This window comes from Cervus canadensis, chromosome 6 (genome assembly GCF_019320065.1).
Source record: "Cervus canadensis isolate Bull #8, Minnesota chromosome 6, ASM1932006v1, whole genome shotgun sequence".
NCBI classification, from domain to species: Eukaryota; Metazoa; Chordata; class Mammalia; order Artiodactyla; family Cervidae; genus Cervus; species Cervus canadensis.
This window is the reverse complement of record NC_057391.1, coordinates 9,526,826-9,541,227: the sequence shown is the minus strand read 5'-3', so window position 1 is coordinate 9,541,227 and position 14,402 is coordinate 9,526,826. Positions and strand designations below refer to the sequence as shown.

The window sequence follows — 14,402 nt, the reverse complement described above, 5'->3', positions numbered from 1 at the left end:
TTCCCTCCTGGAGATGGGCCTGATTCTTCTGCTAGCCTGTTTGTATGAAGGTCAAGCTGGTTTACTCAGGGGCTGACCTGGATTTGGAATTTGTTGTTGCTATGGTTACCACAGTGCATCACAGGCTTTAAACATGTCTAGCATTTCCTTGTGCATAGAGTTGAGATTTGACTGCTAGAGGGTTTTCTTACTGTTTCTGCTCCTCCCTCAGCTTTTGGTCTTTTCTGTGTACCTTTGCCTCAGAGGCGGGTCTGTCTCTTGACCTCCCCCCAGCAGATGGCTGCTATCAGCGTGGTGGTAGAGGATAGGTTAAGATTCTCAATATTCCTTATCCACTCAGCCTTGGGCAGGCACTGAAACCCAGAGTGTCAGGGTAGGCCTTTCTCAGTGATCCTGTCCCTACAAGTAGCAGACGAATTTGGCCTTGTAAACTTGAGAGTCTTAAGCAGGAGTTTCCTGCCCCTTCCCCCAAGGTTGGAGAACTCTAATGGTCTCAGACTATTTTTTGTCCTTTTCACGGGCTGTTTTAGGGTTTTATTCTCCTACTTTTCTTCATCTGTGACTGGGAGGGTGACAGTAACAAGATTTTCTCCCCTTCTCCCATGGCTTAAGGCTTTGTTTCCATAGAGGAAAAGGGTCCTGACCACGCTTTGTGGCTTTTCCACAGTGATAGCCTCTCCCTTCACCCGAGGATCCCTGGAACTTCTGTCACTGTGGAGTTCGGGGCCCAGCATAGTGGCACATGGATGCATTCTGGTTTGCTAACCTGGAAGCTCTCCAAACCTCGTCCTTTTGGGTTTTTGGGATGGCTCCACTACAGACATAATTGATTAAATCACTGGCCATTGGTGTCGCTGGTCCCTCTTCCCTCCCTTGTAATCTAGGATTGAGACTGAAAGTTCCAGCTCTTTTCACGTGGTTGTTTCCCTTAGCATTCAGTCCCCTCATCTTAGGGCATCCCCCCAAATCACCTCATTAACATAAACTCAGCTGTGGCTGAACAGGGCTTATTTATGAATAACAAGACGCATTTCACCTTTATGGCTCTGGATCAGTTTCAGAAACTAAGGACAGAAGACCACATATTATTAAAAAAGATACTCCCATTGCTCTTATTGCTTAGGAAATTCAAAGGGTTTGGGGGAGCAATTGAGCTAGGAACCATAGACAAAACTAAAATATATGTTTATTATGAATCACAATATTTTAGATACATAGTGTGTTTAAGCTACACACAGTTAGTTTGTTTGCTGGGGCTGCCCTAACAAATAGCACAGGCTAGGGCAGCTTGAACAGTAGACATTTATTTTCTATAAGCGGGAAGCCTGAGAACAAGTTGTTGACGGGGTTGTTTCTGGAGACCTGTCCTTGACTTGCAGGTGGCTTCTTCCAGTGTGTTCCTCTCTGCATGTTTGTGTTCTGATCTCTTTTTATAAGGACACCAGTCATATTGGATTAAGGATCACCCTAATTACCCCATTTAATTTAACTACCTCTTTTCAGACCCTGTCTCCAAGTATACTCATATTTTGAGATACTGGGAGTTAGTACTTCAACATATTCATTCATGAGTGGACACAGTTCAGCCCATAATGCAAAAAATTGGAAAAAAAAAAAAAAGACAGTGGGAAATGTAGAACTTTCTGTGATGATAAACAATTTTTTATTTTTGCTTTCCTATATGGTGGCCACTAGTCACCTGTGGCTATTGAGTATACGAAATGTACCCAAAGGGATTGAGAAGCTGAATTTTTTACTCTATTTGGTTTTGAGCACTTTAAATTTTAATGTGGCCACTTTAAATGGCCACATGCACCTAGTGACTAACATTTGGACAGTACAGATCTTAACTAATGTCTTCATTTGACATACGAAGAACTGAAGATCAAAACAGTTGAGAGACTAATCTGATGTCACACAAATAATGATTGAAATAATTGCAGAGTAGGCTGTTTTCACATGCTTAATGAGTTTTTCTACCTACAGATTGTAAAATAAAACCTAGAGAAATAAAATGTAAAACACTCCCGTTTTTGTTCTTTTTCCTTTTATAAAGACAAGATAATCTTATGTTACAACTGAGAAATTTTCAACATATGTGTTTTAGAAGTAGTCAAAATCATTTCTCTGCTCTTTAATTTTTAAGAGGTTTGATATTTGTGTGTATCAAGTGTTTAAATTAGTTTAATAAGACTTTTGTTGTCAGATTGTAGAGTCTATTTAAATAAAACTAATGTCTGCAGTGGAAAAATTGGTAGATGATTTAAAAATCCGTATTCAGTTAGGGCAGATGAATCAGTGCATACTTTATCAGAAAATCTGAATCTGAAAAATCATTCCACAAAAGAAGGAATGGGAAGTGCTTTCTCTTTAAAGATAGAAATGGGTTGTTATATTAACATGTGTTAGTCACTCAGTCGTGTCTGACTCTTTGTGACCCCATGGACTGTAGCCTGCCAGGCTCCTCTGCCCATGGACTTCTCCAGGCAAGAATACTGGAGCAGGCTGCCATTTCCTTCTCCAGGGGATCTTCCCAACCCAGGGTTGAACCGGGGTCTTCTGTATTGCAGGCTGATTCTTTACTCTCTTTACCAGGGGAGCCCTGTTAAATCAATAACTTGTTTGATTTTGTCCTTTCATGTTTGATGAAATTTTTTCTGTAAACTTCAGAAAAAATGTTAAGTTTTCATTTAAAACTAATTTTAGTTGGGAGGGGGTTCAAAAGGGAGGGGATATATGTATACCTATCACTAATTCATGCTGAGGTCTGACAGAAAACAATAAAATTCTGTAAAGCAATTATCCTTCAATTAAAAATAAATAAATTTTTAAAAGATGAATAAATTAAACTAATTTTAGAATTACAGAAAAATTGCAAAAACTGTACAAAGAACTTCCATATACCCTCACTCAGCTTACCTCCATGTTAGCATTTCACATAACCATAATATAATTTTCAAAACCAAGAAATTAACATTGATATGGTATTACTAACTAAACTACAGATCTTAATTTTCACCAGTGTCCCTTTTATGTTCTAGGAACCCATCTGGATCCCACATTGTATTATTTCTTCTGAGTCTCCTCCATTCTGTTTCTCAGAGTTACCTTTTCCTGACACTTTCTAAGTGTGCCAATCAGTTTTTATGTAGAATGTTCCTCAGTTTGGGTTTATATGTTTTTTCAAACTTGGAATTATGGTTATGCATTTTTGGAAAGAATGCCACAGAAATGATCTTGTTACACTGATATGTATTCTTACTGGTGATGAGCTTTAGAAATATTGATGATTGAAACAATGCTTTCTTTTATACTATATATATTAAGATTACTATAAAATACCAGTCCACCGAAACATTTGCTCTGTGATGCAAATAACTTCTCAAAAACTAAAATTCTGATTAAAGAAAGCTATTATTACTAGTTAGTTAATGGGATGAGGTTAGTAGAATTTCACTAATAGGAGTAAGCTGTTCAATAAGGAGAAAGAGAAACCACCTTTTTTTCTTTGAAATTAGGTAATTCTTTCTTCATTGGAAAGTTAAGAAAGGAGTTATTGAGAGGGGCCTTCTCGCTTAACAGAATTGTCTTTGTAATAGAAAATTGTCTTTGTTGAGATACTTAACTCTGGGTAACTTAACAAGTAGAACATAAAATGAGGAAACAGTGATTGGTTTAGTTTTGTTGTATAAGTGACACTGGAATTCTATCAGAGTTATTAGTACCAAGTTCAATTTATTGCAGCAGATGTTTATATTGGGGGCATTTAAAAACTCTGAGTAAGATAAAATAAATCAACAATTTCAAAAGAAATACTTATATTTATTTATTTGATAGGTTTTATTTACTAGGAGCATTTAAGTGAAATATTTGTCTTTTTATTCTTTGGGGGTATTCTTTGAAACATTTTTGAATTATAAGCCAAATCTTAGAACTGAGTACTGCTGTCTCTTTAAAGCAACAACAGTCCGTGTAATGGGTAGAATTTTCTTTTCTTTTACTTTAGTTCAGCAATCAGCAAACACTGGGAGGCTGAGCTGGCTACCCTCAAAGGAAACAATGCCAAACTCACTGCAGCGCTCTTGGAGTCTACCGCCAACGTGAAACAATGGAAACAGCAACTTGCTGCCTATCAGGAGGAAGCAGAACGGCTGCACAAGCGGGTAGGTGCGGGGCCGCCGTCCGTAGGATTTACAGCCAACAGAGTTTCTAAATTTAATGCAGATTCAGCACAGGGATCTCTTCTGGAGATTTTTGTTGATTATCAAAACATATATATGGGTTGTATTATATGTGGGTTTATTGGTTAAGAAAACAATTTTCTGCAGTTTCCTGAGAATGAAGGAATTTGGAGAGCTTTGGAGTCCAAGCAGCCAATTTCACATTCCTGTTGTGCCGCTTGTTAGCTGTGTGACCTTTGGTAACTTATTCCCCTCTTTCTGCTCAGTATTCTTATCTGTAAAGTAGGAACAATAATATAGACTCTGTACAGTTCCTGGGAAAATTGAGATACTGAACTGACATGTAATTACACCGAAGCAATGATAATGCTTTTGTTATTTTACTTTATTTCTTAAAGAAAAATTTGAAAAATATAAGTAGAAAAGTCTTTATAAAAGTTAAAGATAATAACTATAATTAGAAATATGGGGCAATAATACAAATATGGGGCAGTAAAAGAAAAATTAATATCAGGAGACCAATTTCTTATAAAGAATTTTTTAATCCAAAGTATATGCATTCACCCAACAGGAAGCCAATGCCACTAGTTTCTGTTTTTAAAAATGACTTTAAAGAAGTGAACTCCATAGACATTAGGAAATGAGCTTAGTATCAGAGCAGAATTTGAGGAATGCAATAAGACCAGGATGACAGGGGAGGTAAGGTTGAAGTTAAATAGAGACAGGAGGGAGAGTAAGAACATGAGTAAATACCTTCTATCCTAAGTTTAAACTTAATTCATGAGGGGAAGAGGGAAGTTGTTGTTTAATGAGGATAATGAGGATAGTGTCCCATCTTGCAAGATGAAAAGCTCTGGAGATCTATTTCACAGCAACGTGGATATACTTAATGCCACCAAATTGAAAGTGAAGTCGCTCAGTCGTGTCTGACTCTTTGCGACCCCATGGACTGTAGCCTATCAGGCTCCTCTGTCCATGCGATTTTTCCAGGCAGTAGTACTGGAGTGGGTTGCCATTTCTTTCTCCAGGGGATCTTCCCGATCCAGGGATTGAACCCGGGTCTCCAAATACCACTGACCTGTACGTTTAAAAATGGTTAAGAGGATAAATTTTTACCGTGTTTTTCATTGTGTTTTTTTACCACAATTAAAAAAACTTAGGATAATTGACTTATAATCCAAAAAACATTCATTGAGGAGCTATCCTTTTAATATATTCCCTGACCCCGAGAGTTTTTTGCTTTAAGTAGTCAATTGAATTTTAAAGAATTTACGAAACAGTATTTTTATTTACTCACATAGTTATAATTTCCAGTGCTCTTCTTTCCTTCCTGTAGATCTGAATTTCCATCAGGTACCATTTCTCTTCAGCCTGAGTAACCTTCTTTAGGATTTTTTTGTACTTCAAGTGTACTGGCCACAAACTTTCTCAGCTTTTGGATATATGTACGTGTATAGAGAGATTTTTTATCTTTACTACAGATTGTGTTTTCCTATTTCTTCATATGTCTAGTCATTTTTTATTTTATATTGGTCATGGTAAATGAGATGATGTTATAGAGCCTATAGATTCTGTTATCTGTCTCTGAATATTCAATGTTAATTTTTGTTTTAGCAAGCAGTTAAATTACTGGTAGAGTGTAGTCATCCCTTAGTATCTGATGCGTTTGGTTCTAGTGCACCACCCCCTCCCCACCTCACAGGTAGTAAAATCCATGAATGCTCAAGTTCCTCATGTAAAGTGGCATCATAGAGTCATCCCTTTGTATCCGTATGTTCCACGTCCACCATGAGTATAGAGGGCTGGCTGTACTTTGAAGTTTTGGAGGTGTAGACTTCTGCTTTAGTATTTGGCTTATTTCCATTTTGTTCTTAATTCAAGGGGATTTTTTGAGTCCTTGGAAATCTTTATTTCTAAGGCATAATCCTCCTGGGGTTTCAGTGGGAAGCTTGACGTGCTTACTGAGAAGCCTAGTTTGGTGTTGACACTAACCTCAGAGTGTCTTCTCTGTGGTGAGCACTACCACACCTTAACTCTTCTTCATTCTTTTAGCGTTTCTCCCACACCCCTGGACCCCTGTGATTCCTATTTTTACATGTTTACTTCAGAAGTCAGCCGAAGATTTGAGGGATGTCTGTATGCTTTTTAAGAGGCCTTTTTTTCATATAGTTCCCTGAATTTCGGTTTGCTTCAATTGTTCTAAGGCATCCCCAACTCCTCAGACTTCTTTGGGAAAATAAGAGCTCAGCATTTTGCTTGCATTCTAGTCAGGCAGTGCAGCCAGCCTGCACAGGGCCTTTAGGCAAAAAGAGGTGTAAATGTGTATCTCACGCAGGATGATGCTCTCTTTGGGTCTTTTGCCCAATTTGGTCACTCACCAGGGCCTTCTAACAGTTGACGTTTACATTTTGCCCATGATTTTGTTATATGGGTGAAAGTTAATCCAGTAAAAAATACTCCAACCTTATCAAGACTGGAACTGCTCATGAGGATTGTGCATTGCCTAATGCACAAAGAGAACTAATACATATTAGACAATAAGGGAAACTTCCCAAGATTTTTGAACAGATGTTCAGTGTTGTGGACCAGCAGACAGGAGAGCCTGAGCAGTGAGGAGATAGAAATGGCTTTCTAGAGAAGGGCATTCTAAGCGGAGTGTTGGGGGGTTGGTTAGTTCTGAGTGGTTTTCAAAGGTAAGAGAAGACATTCTAGTTAAATCAGCAAGATGGATATTAGCATGGTTTGTTGAAAGTTCATACAAACTAGGTGTCTTGAGCAATGAGATGTTTACATAGTTTGCAGCTAGCTTTTGGAGGACTGAGAGTTTAGATCTGGTGCTGTGAGAAAGATGAGCCATTGACAGGCTTGTAGCGGGGCAGTCACACAATGAAAGATGGGTGTTAGCAGTTTTCAGAAGACATAAAAATAGACCGAGGATATAATTAGGTCCAGTGGCAGGCCGTTGGTTTTGTTTACACCTGTATGACAAGGGTCTGCGCAAGGCTATTACAGCATGAATAGAAACCAAGAAAATGATACGAGAGGAGAGTGACAGAGTGTGGTGTTAATTCAACATTTGGGAAGTGTGAGGGAGAGAGATTTGCTGTTTCCTTAATAGCCTACAATTTATTGTATTCTAACCAATCAAAATGTATGAGCTCCTGACATGCAGAGAATTTTGATAAGGTGTGTGTTTTTATGTTGACTTCTGTCTGTTTTGACTATAATTTTGGATGGCATAGCTTTTAGAGACAGTGCCCTTCTCTGTTCTTTAAAAAAAAAATAGCAAGGGCACATTAAAAGTTAAGTTGCTGTCTCGGCCCTCGGTAAATTCGTACTGCATAGAGAACTCTTCTCCTTTGCTATAAGACCCTACTGATGTGAAGATATTCTAGTATCAAGTGATTTAAGTTGTATTTTAAGCATATCTTTTCTTCCAGATTCCTTTACATTTTAGAAGTGTATTTGAATATTTTCTCACTTCTGCAAGGCCAGTTTTCAGAACCCATATTTAATTTAAAGGCTACAGATGGAGGGCAGATGGCTGGTTTTGAATTTGTTTTCAGAAAACGTTTTTAAAGAAGACTTTGTTATAGGGGTTTTCTACTGTCATTAATCACTTAATTTAGGTTTTCCTAACTTTTTCATGACCAAGTCTACCTGTCTTCTTTGGTCTTTTTCCTTAGTCCTAAATTGATATTTTTAAAGAATCAATTCTACTCATTCAACCCTGTCTTAATATTTCTCAAAGTTAATTTTCATATATTGATTCAAAATTCATTAGACAACTGTGAAGGACTTATTGTATGTCTTCAGCAAGAAATCCTGTGGAATTGTCATGATTTAGTTTCTGTTCTCATTTGATTTTAGGTGACTGAGCTTGAATGCGTTAGTAGCCAAGCAAATGCAGTGCATACCCACAAGACAGAACTAAATCAGACAATACAAGAACTGGAAGAGACGCTGAAAGTGAAGGAGGAGGTAATTTGCTACTTCTCACGCATCTGTAATCTCATAAAATATGTGTGCAGTTTTGGAGTCTATATCCGATTTAAGGGTATTTTATGCCATAAGCTTATGGGGTGTTTTTAGGATGAAATTTTTCTGATTGATACTAACCTTGTTCACATTTTCCCCATCGCTGTGTCTGTTGTTATGAACCATGGTGAGGCAGTCAGACTGAGATACTGCCTCTTTCCTCCTGTATGAGAGTTGCATTCATACAATCAACAGAAAACCATTAGAAGTTAAATGAATTTTACGAGCTGTTGCTTTCTCTAGTTTCCAGTCAAAAGATTTAATACCTCAGGAAAGAATTATATCCACAAAGCTTGAAGCAGACTTAAAATGTTCAGATTGCTGTTTCTAAGCAGCGCTGTACCAAAGCCACCAAATTGACTTGCTTCAAATTATTCTGTGCTAGACTGCATATGCATTAAGATGAGTTTATCCCTTGAAATCAGTACAATGGAAATTTTTTAAACACCCTTTTTCTTAGGACTGGGACAGTAATTTCAGGGAAAAATAAGGCCTTCTCTTTCCTTGATGTAGCTAAAATATTGTTAAAAATATTGTACTACTTTTTCTAGGAAATAGAAAGATTGAAACAAGAAATTGATAATGCCAGAGAACTGCAGGAACAGAGGGACTCTTTGACTCAGAAACTACAGGTGAGCTCTAATAAAATTTTTATTCATTTCTGCATGGAAAGTCATCAGTCTTTCTTTCATATAGTAATGACTTTTTTCCTTCAACTCAGTTTTGAAGGCTTTTGGTCATTTTTCTTTTCTAGAACTTCTGATTCATGCCTGATGGTTGACTTTTCAAAAATTACTTGATTCATCTAAGTAGCTTACCGTAATAGATGGTCATTTATAAATTCTTTGTCTTTAGCAAATTGTTTTAGAAATGTCTACTTTTAGTATAAAAAGTGCTCTGAATTTAAAGAAAATGTCTCAAATGGAGTATATTCAAATAGTTTAGGAATTCTGCTCATCTTTTTTCACACTGAACTAATATATGAAATACAGCAGTAGTTGTGCCCTAAGGGAAATCAAGGCAGTCTCCTTTTCCTTTCTTTGCTCTAATTGATTTTACTCACTTTTCTCTGCATAAATAGTATGCTTCCTGACTCTTAATTCACATACATGTATCCTGTGTCAGTGGTAGTCGGCCATAGTTAGGGAAGATTCTTTTCAAAATTACAGCCAGAATTGCCTCCTATCAGCCCAAACACTTTTCTTATACCTCCTAACCTCAAGAAGAGTTAGGACCACTTCAAGGTTTGGAGTAGAAACAAATGTAAATATGTATAGAGTGAGGAACTGGGGACAAAAGTTGGTAAGTGGGACCTGAAAATCTAAGATTGGAAGGAGTACCTAGATTGTAATAAGAACAATCAATATTTATTGAGTCCTTACTATATACCAGACACTGCACTTCACTTATGCATTTAATCCATGTAACAGTCATATGAGGAAACTAAGGCTTAGATAAGTTAACTTGTCCTACCTGTTTAAATGAGCACAAACTCTGACAGTAGAGACATTTCATGAAACAAACAAGTTCTTCATATGAAATCTTCCCCTCTTTTTCTCCCATCACTGACTTTCAGCAGTCTAGGAAAATGAAGTTGCTTGTTTTGATCCGCCCTATTAAATATTGTTTCTATATTTTAACCGTCTGTGTAGGTTAGTGGTTCTTAACTAGGAGTAGTTTTGTGCCCTGGGGAACATAGATCTGTGTGGGGAGACAGTTTTGATTTTTACAGCTTAGATGGTGGAATTGATCTCTAGGAGGTTAGGGCTTCCCAGGTGGCACTAGCAGTAAAGAATCTGCCTGCTAATTCAGGAGACACAAGAGAGGTAGGTTCTGTCCCTGGGTCAGGATGATCCTCTGGAGAAGAAAATGCAACCTACTCCAGTATTCTTGCCTAGAGAATTCCATGGTCAGAGGAGCCTGGCAGGCTACAGTCCATGGGATCACAAAGAATTGGACGCAACTGAGCATACACACAGGTTGAACCCAAAGTTGTCACTGAGCATTGAATTATCCAGCCCCAAGTTTCAAGAGTGCCAAACTTGAGAAAAACTTGGTGTAGAATTAAAATAAGAAACATATGATCAGGGCTGGAACAAATGGTGGAAATGCAGGCTAGTTTTGTCTTTTGGTTTGGTTTGGCACCCATTGTTTAATTCCTTGCTTTGATATAGGCGGTTGCTAAGCATTTACACGATAGGGCTTCCCTGGTGGTTCACTGGTAAAGAATTCGCCTGCCCGTGCAGGAGACAGAGGTTCGATCTTTGGGTAGGGAAGATCCCTGGAGAACGAAATGGCAGTCCACTCAAGTATTCTTGCCTGGGAAACTCCATGGACAGAGGAGCCTGGTGGGCTACAGTCCGTGGGGTCGCAAGAGTTGGACACGACTTAGCAACTAAACCACCACCACCAAACACTTACATACATTAGCTCTAGCTCTTACAGTAGCAGTTGTGGTATCCCCATTTTCAAAGAAAAAGCAGCAGTTCAGAGGTACTGACAAGTTTAATTAAGGTACTTAGTTAGCAAATAGTGAAGATTAGATTTGTTTTGATTCCCAAATCTCTGTTCTGTCTATATTACTGCACTGTTTCAGCAGGCAGGCAACCAAGCCATCCCTAACTATTCTTGGGGAAATTTTTTTTCAGTTATGTACACATTTATATTGTCTCAGAGAAACCAAGAAATGATTTATTCATACCAAACTTCTAAATGTGTTTCATCATTGATCGAGCAGTAATTGAATTTTACAGCTGGCACCTAGAATTGTGACTATAAATTCTTATCTGTTTTTTCATTGAATATCAGAAATACTTATCGAGACAGCCTACCTGGAATAGGACAGGGAAGCTTTCAGAAAACCTAAGGGTGAATTCTAAAAGGCCAACCCACCGAAATAACCTGTATGTTTTTTCTAGTTTGAAGAAAGTCCCTCCTTTATGGCCTAGTCCCTCCTACCTAAACATCTACATGTCAAAAGTTCCATCACTCTTGAACCTCCATTCATAAATTCAGTCCAAAAAATTGGGATCATTAGTTTCTGAAATGGTAGAGGAACTTCGAAATTGCAATGCATGGGTTTGGATTGTAGCTATGAATTTGGATAAAAAACATAGTTTGAAAAAATTTTAAGTAGTTTTGATATGATTTTTTTTTGGTTTGCAAGTTGTTTTTTCTTTAAATATCAATGTAACATATGCTCATTGTAAAAAATTTAGAAAAATGTAACTTACCAGATAGAAAAAAAAAAAAAAATACTCCCATCATCCTAAGGCAAAGTGTTGAGAATTTCCTTCCCTCAGTGTTTTTATGGATAACTTTCCCTTTATGTGAGACATACAGATAGCAATTTTTTGTCTTTCTTTCCTAACAATGTTATGTCTTAGTTGCATATGTCATATGGCTATATAATATTCTCCTGCATAGGTGTACCATAATTTTCTTCCAACATTTTTACAGGGATGGTCATTTGTTTTCAACATTAGTTGTAATAATGTTATGATGTATCTTTTTACATAAACCTTGGCTTTCTCATTATTTCTTTAAGATGAACTTTTAAAGAATTATTTGGTGTCAATGTTCTTAAATTACTTATGCTGAGAAACTAATGTCTGGAGCAACAGGATACCCTCTGGATGTTAGTCTTCTCTCATTTTTGCTTCTAATAGGGAACAAAGGGGAACTTATTATTTTTTAAGTATTACCTTTTTTTCTATTACAAGTTTTCAATATGTTTATTGTCATCTTTCTGTATCTTGAAGGCACGAAGTACATTTTTACCTTATAGTACACGGCATATCCTTCCCTGGAATTCTAAGTCCCCAGATCTTCAAATGGGCTGGTTTCTAATGTCATTAAGACTTGGCTTGCATGTTCATCTCACTGATTTCCCAGTTTAAGCACCACTCTGCAGGCCTCCCCACCCCCCAAGCTCTGCGTGATATTACCCTATCTTATTTTCCTTGTAGCAATTATCACTGAATGAAATGATCTTGTTTTTTTTTAAATTGATTTTTAAACATTTATTTTGAAGTAATTTCACATGGGAAAGTTGCAAGAATAAAGTACCTTTCATGTACCTTTCACCTATATCACCAGATGTTAACATTTTTGCCATATTTGTTTCATTTTATCATGATGGAATTCTCTCTGTATTCTTTTTTTTTTCTAAATGGCTGAGAATAAGTTCCAAGTATGATATCCCTTTACCTCTAAACACTTTAATGTATATTTTCTTTTTCTTATATATAACTTTTAAAGATAATTTTCATTGAAGTATAGTTGATTTACAGTGTTAGTTTCTGCTTGCGGCAAGGTGAGTCAGGTATACATGTACATATGTCCACTCTTTTTTAGGTTCTTTTCCCATATAGGTCATTATAGAGTATTGAGTAGAGTTCCCTATGCTTTACAGTTGTTCAGTCGCTCAGTCGTGTCCGACTCTTTGTGACCCCATGGACTACAGCATGCCAAGCTTCCCTGTCCATCACCAACCCCCAGAGTTTGCTCAAACTCATGTCCACTGAGTCAGTGATGCCATCCATCCATCTCATCCTCTGTCGTCGTCTTCTCCTGCCTTCAATCTTTCCCAGCATCAGGGTCTTTTCCAGTGAGTCGACTCTTCGCATCAGGTGGCCAGAATTTTGGAGCTTCAGCTTCAACATCAGTCCTTCCAATGAATATTCAGGGTTGATTTCCTTTAGGATTGACTTGTATGATCTCCTTGCTGTTCCAGGGACTCTCAAGAGTCTTCTTATTAGCTGTCTCTTTTATATAGAATAAAGTGTGTGTGTCTGTCCCAATCTCCCAATTTATCCTTTCCCCTTTGGTTACCATAGTTTGTTTTCTACATCTGTAACTCTATTTCTGTTTTGAAAATAAGTTCATTTGTACCCTTTTAAAATTCTAGGTATAAGCAATACCATATGATATTTGTCTTTGACTTCACTCAGTAGGACAACCCCTTCTATGTGTATTTTCTAAGAATAGAACAGTCTCTTATATAACCATCAAAACCAAGACATTATCTAAAGACTTTATTCAAATTCCCATAATTGTCCTCTTTATAACAGAATATTAAAAATTGTTTTTCTGGTCCAGGACTCATTCCAGGATCACAAGTTGCATTTAGTTGTCATGTCTATTTATTTTGATGTTAAATTGTCCCAGATTTGGCAAGGGGGAACCTTTTTAATCCTGCTTCTGTGTCCTTTGGATGTGACCCTATCATTTTTTAAAGAACTTCATGTTTTAGCTCAACTAGATATTCTAGGTTCATCTTGTATTTCTCAGTTCCAGCTTTGAAATTAGCTCTTTCTTCGAACAAAATTTTCTTTTAGTAAAGTTTGGTGTTTAGAAACCAGGTTCTGGGCATTAAATATACTTTTTGCTATTGAGATGTCATTGCGTCTAGGCCGTCTTAATTATCAGGGTTAGAAATATGAACATAGCACATTATATCCATTACAGTAACTATATTAAAAAAAAAAAGACCCTGAAACCATATTAATACCTCTCATTGCAGTCCAGTACTACAGAGCTCATTTTAGCCTTCCCCCGTTTCCTGTTTATAACTCTGTTCCCCAATATTAAGAAACCATAATATGTTTACTTGCTTGCTTAAGAAGTGAAGTGAAAGTCGCTCAGTCGTGTCTGACTCTTTGCAACCCCTTGGACTATACAATCCATGCAATTCTCCAGGCCAGAATACTGGAGTGGTAGCCTTTCCCTTCTCCAGGGGATCTTCCCAACCCAGGGATCAAACCCAGGTCTCCACATCGCAGGCGGATTCTTTCCCAGCTGAGCCACCAGGGAAGCCCAAGAATACTGGAGTGGGTAGCTTTTCCCTTCTCCAGGGGGTCTTCCCAACCCAGGAATCAAACCCAGGTCTCCACATCGCAGGCGGATTCTTTCCCAGCTGAGCCACCAGGGAAGCCCAAGAATACTGGAGTGGGTAGCTTTTCCCTTCTCCAGGGGGTCTTCCCAACCCAGGAATCAAACCCAGGTCTCCACATCGCAGGCGGATTCTTTACCAACTGAGCCACCAGGGAAGCCCAAGAATACTGGAGTGGGTAGCCCATCCCTTCTCCAGGGGATCCAAATGAGTATTCTTTTTGTTTTTAACCTGTGTCCAAAAGTTAATTAGGTTCTTTCACTCCCCCTCTTCAATTGGTTAGTTATTCA

At 37.8% G+C, this 14,402-nt stretch overlaps 1 protein-coding gene across 1 annotated transcript in view; it reads left to right on the top strand.

Moving 5' to 3' along the window:
• HOMER1 (homer scaffold protein 1) overlaps window positions 1-14,402 on the top strand; it is a 132,172-nt gene that overhangs the window by 99,715 nt on the left and 18,055 nt on the right. Inside the window, exons 6-8 of the mRNA XM_043470750.1 lie at window positions 4,007-4,163; window positions 8,052-8,162; window positions 8,771-8,851. Coding sequence (XP_043326685.1) covers window positions 4,007-4,163; window positions 8,052-8,162; window positions 8,771-8,851 — 349 coding nt within the window. The remainder of the gene's footprint in view (window positions 1-4,006; window positions 4,164-8,051; window positions 8,163-8,770; window positions 8,852-14,402) is intronic.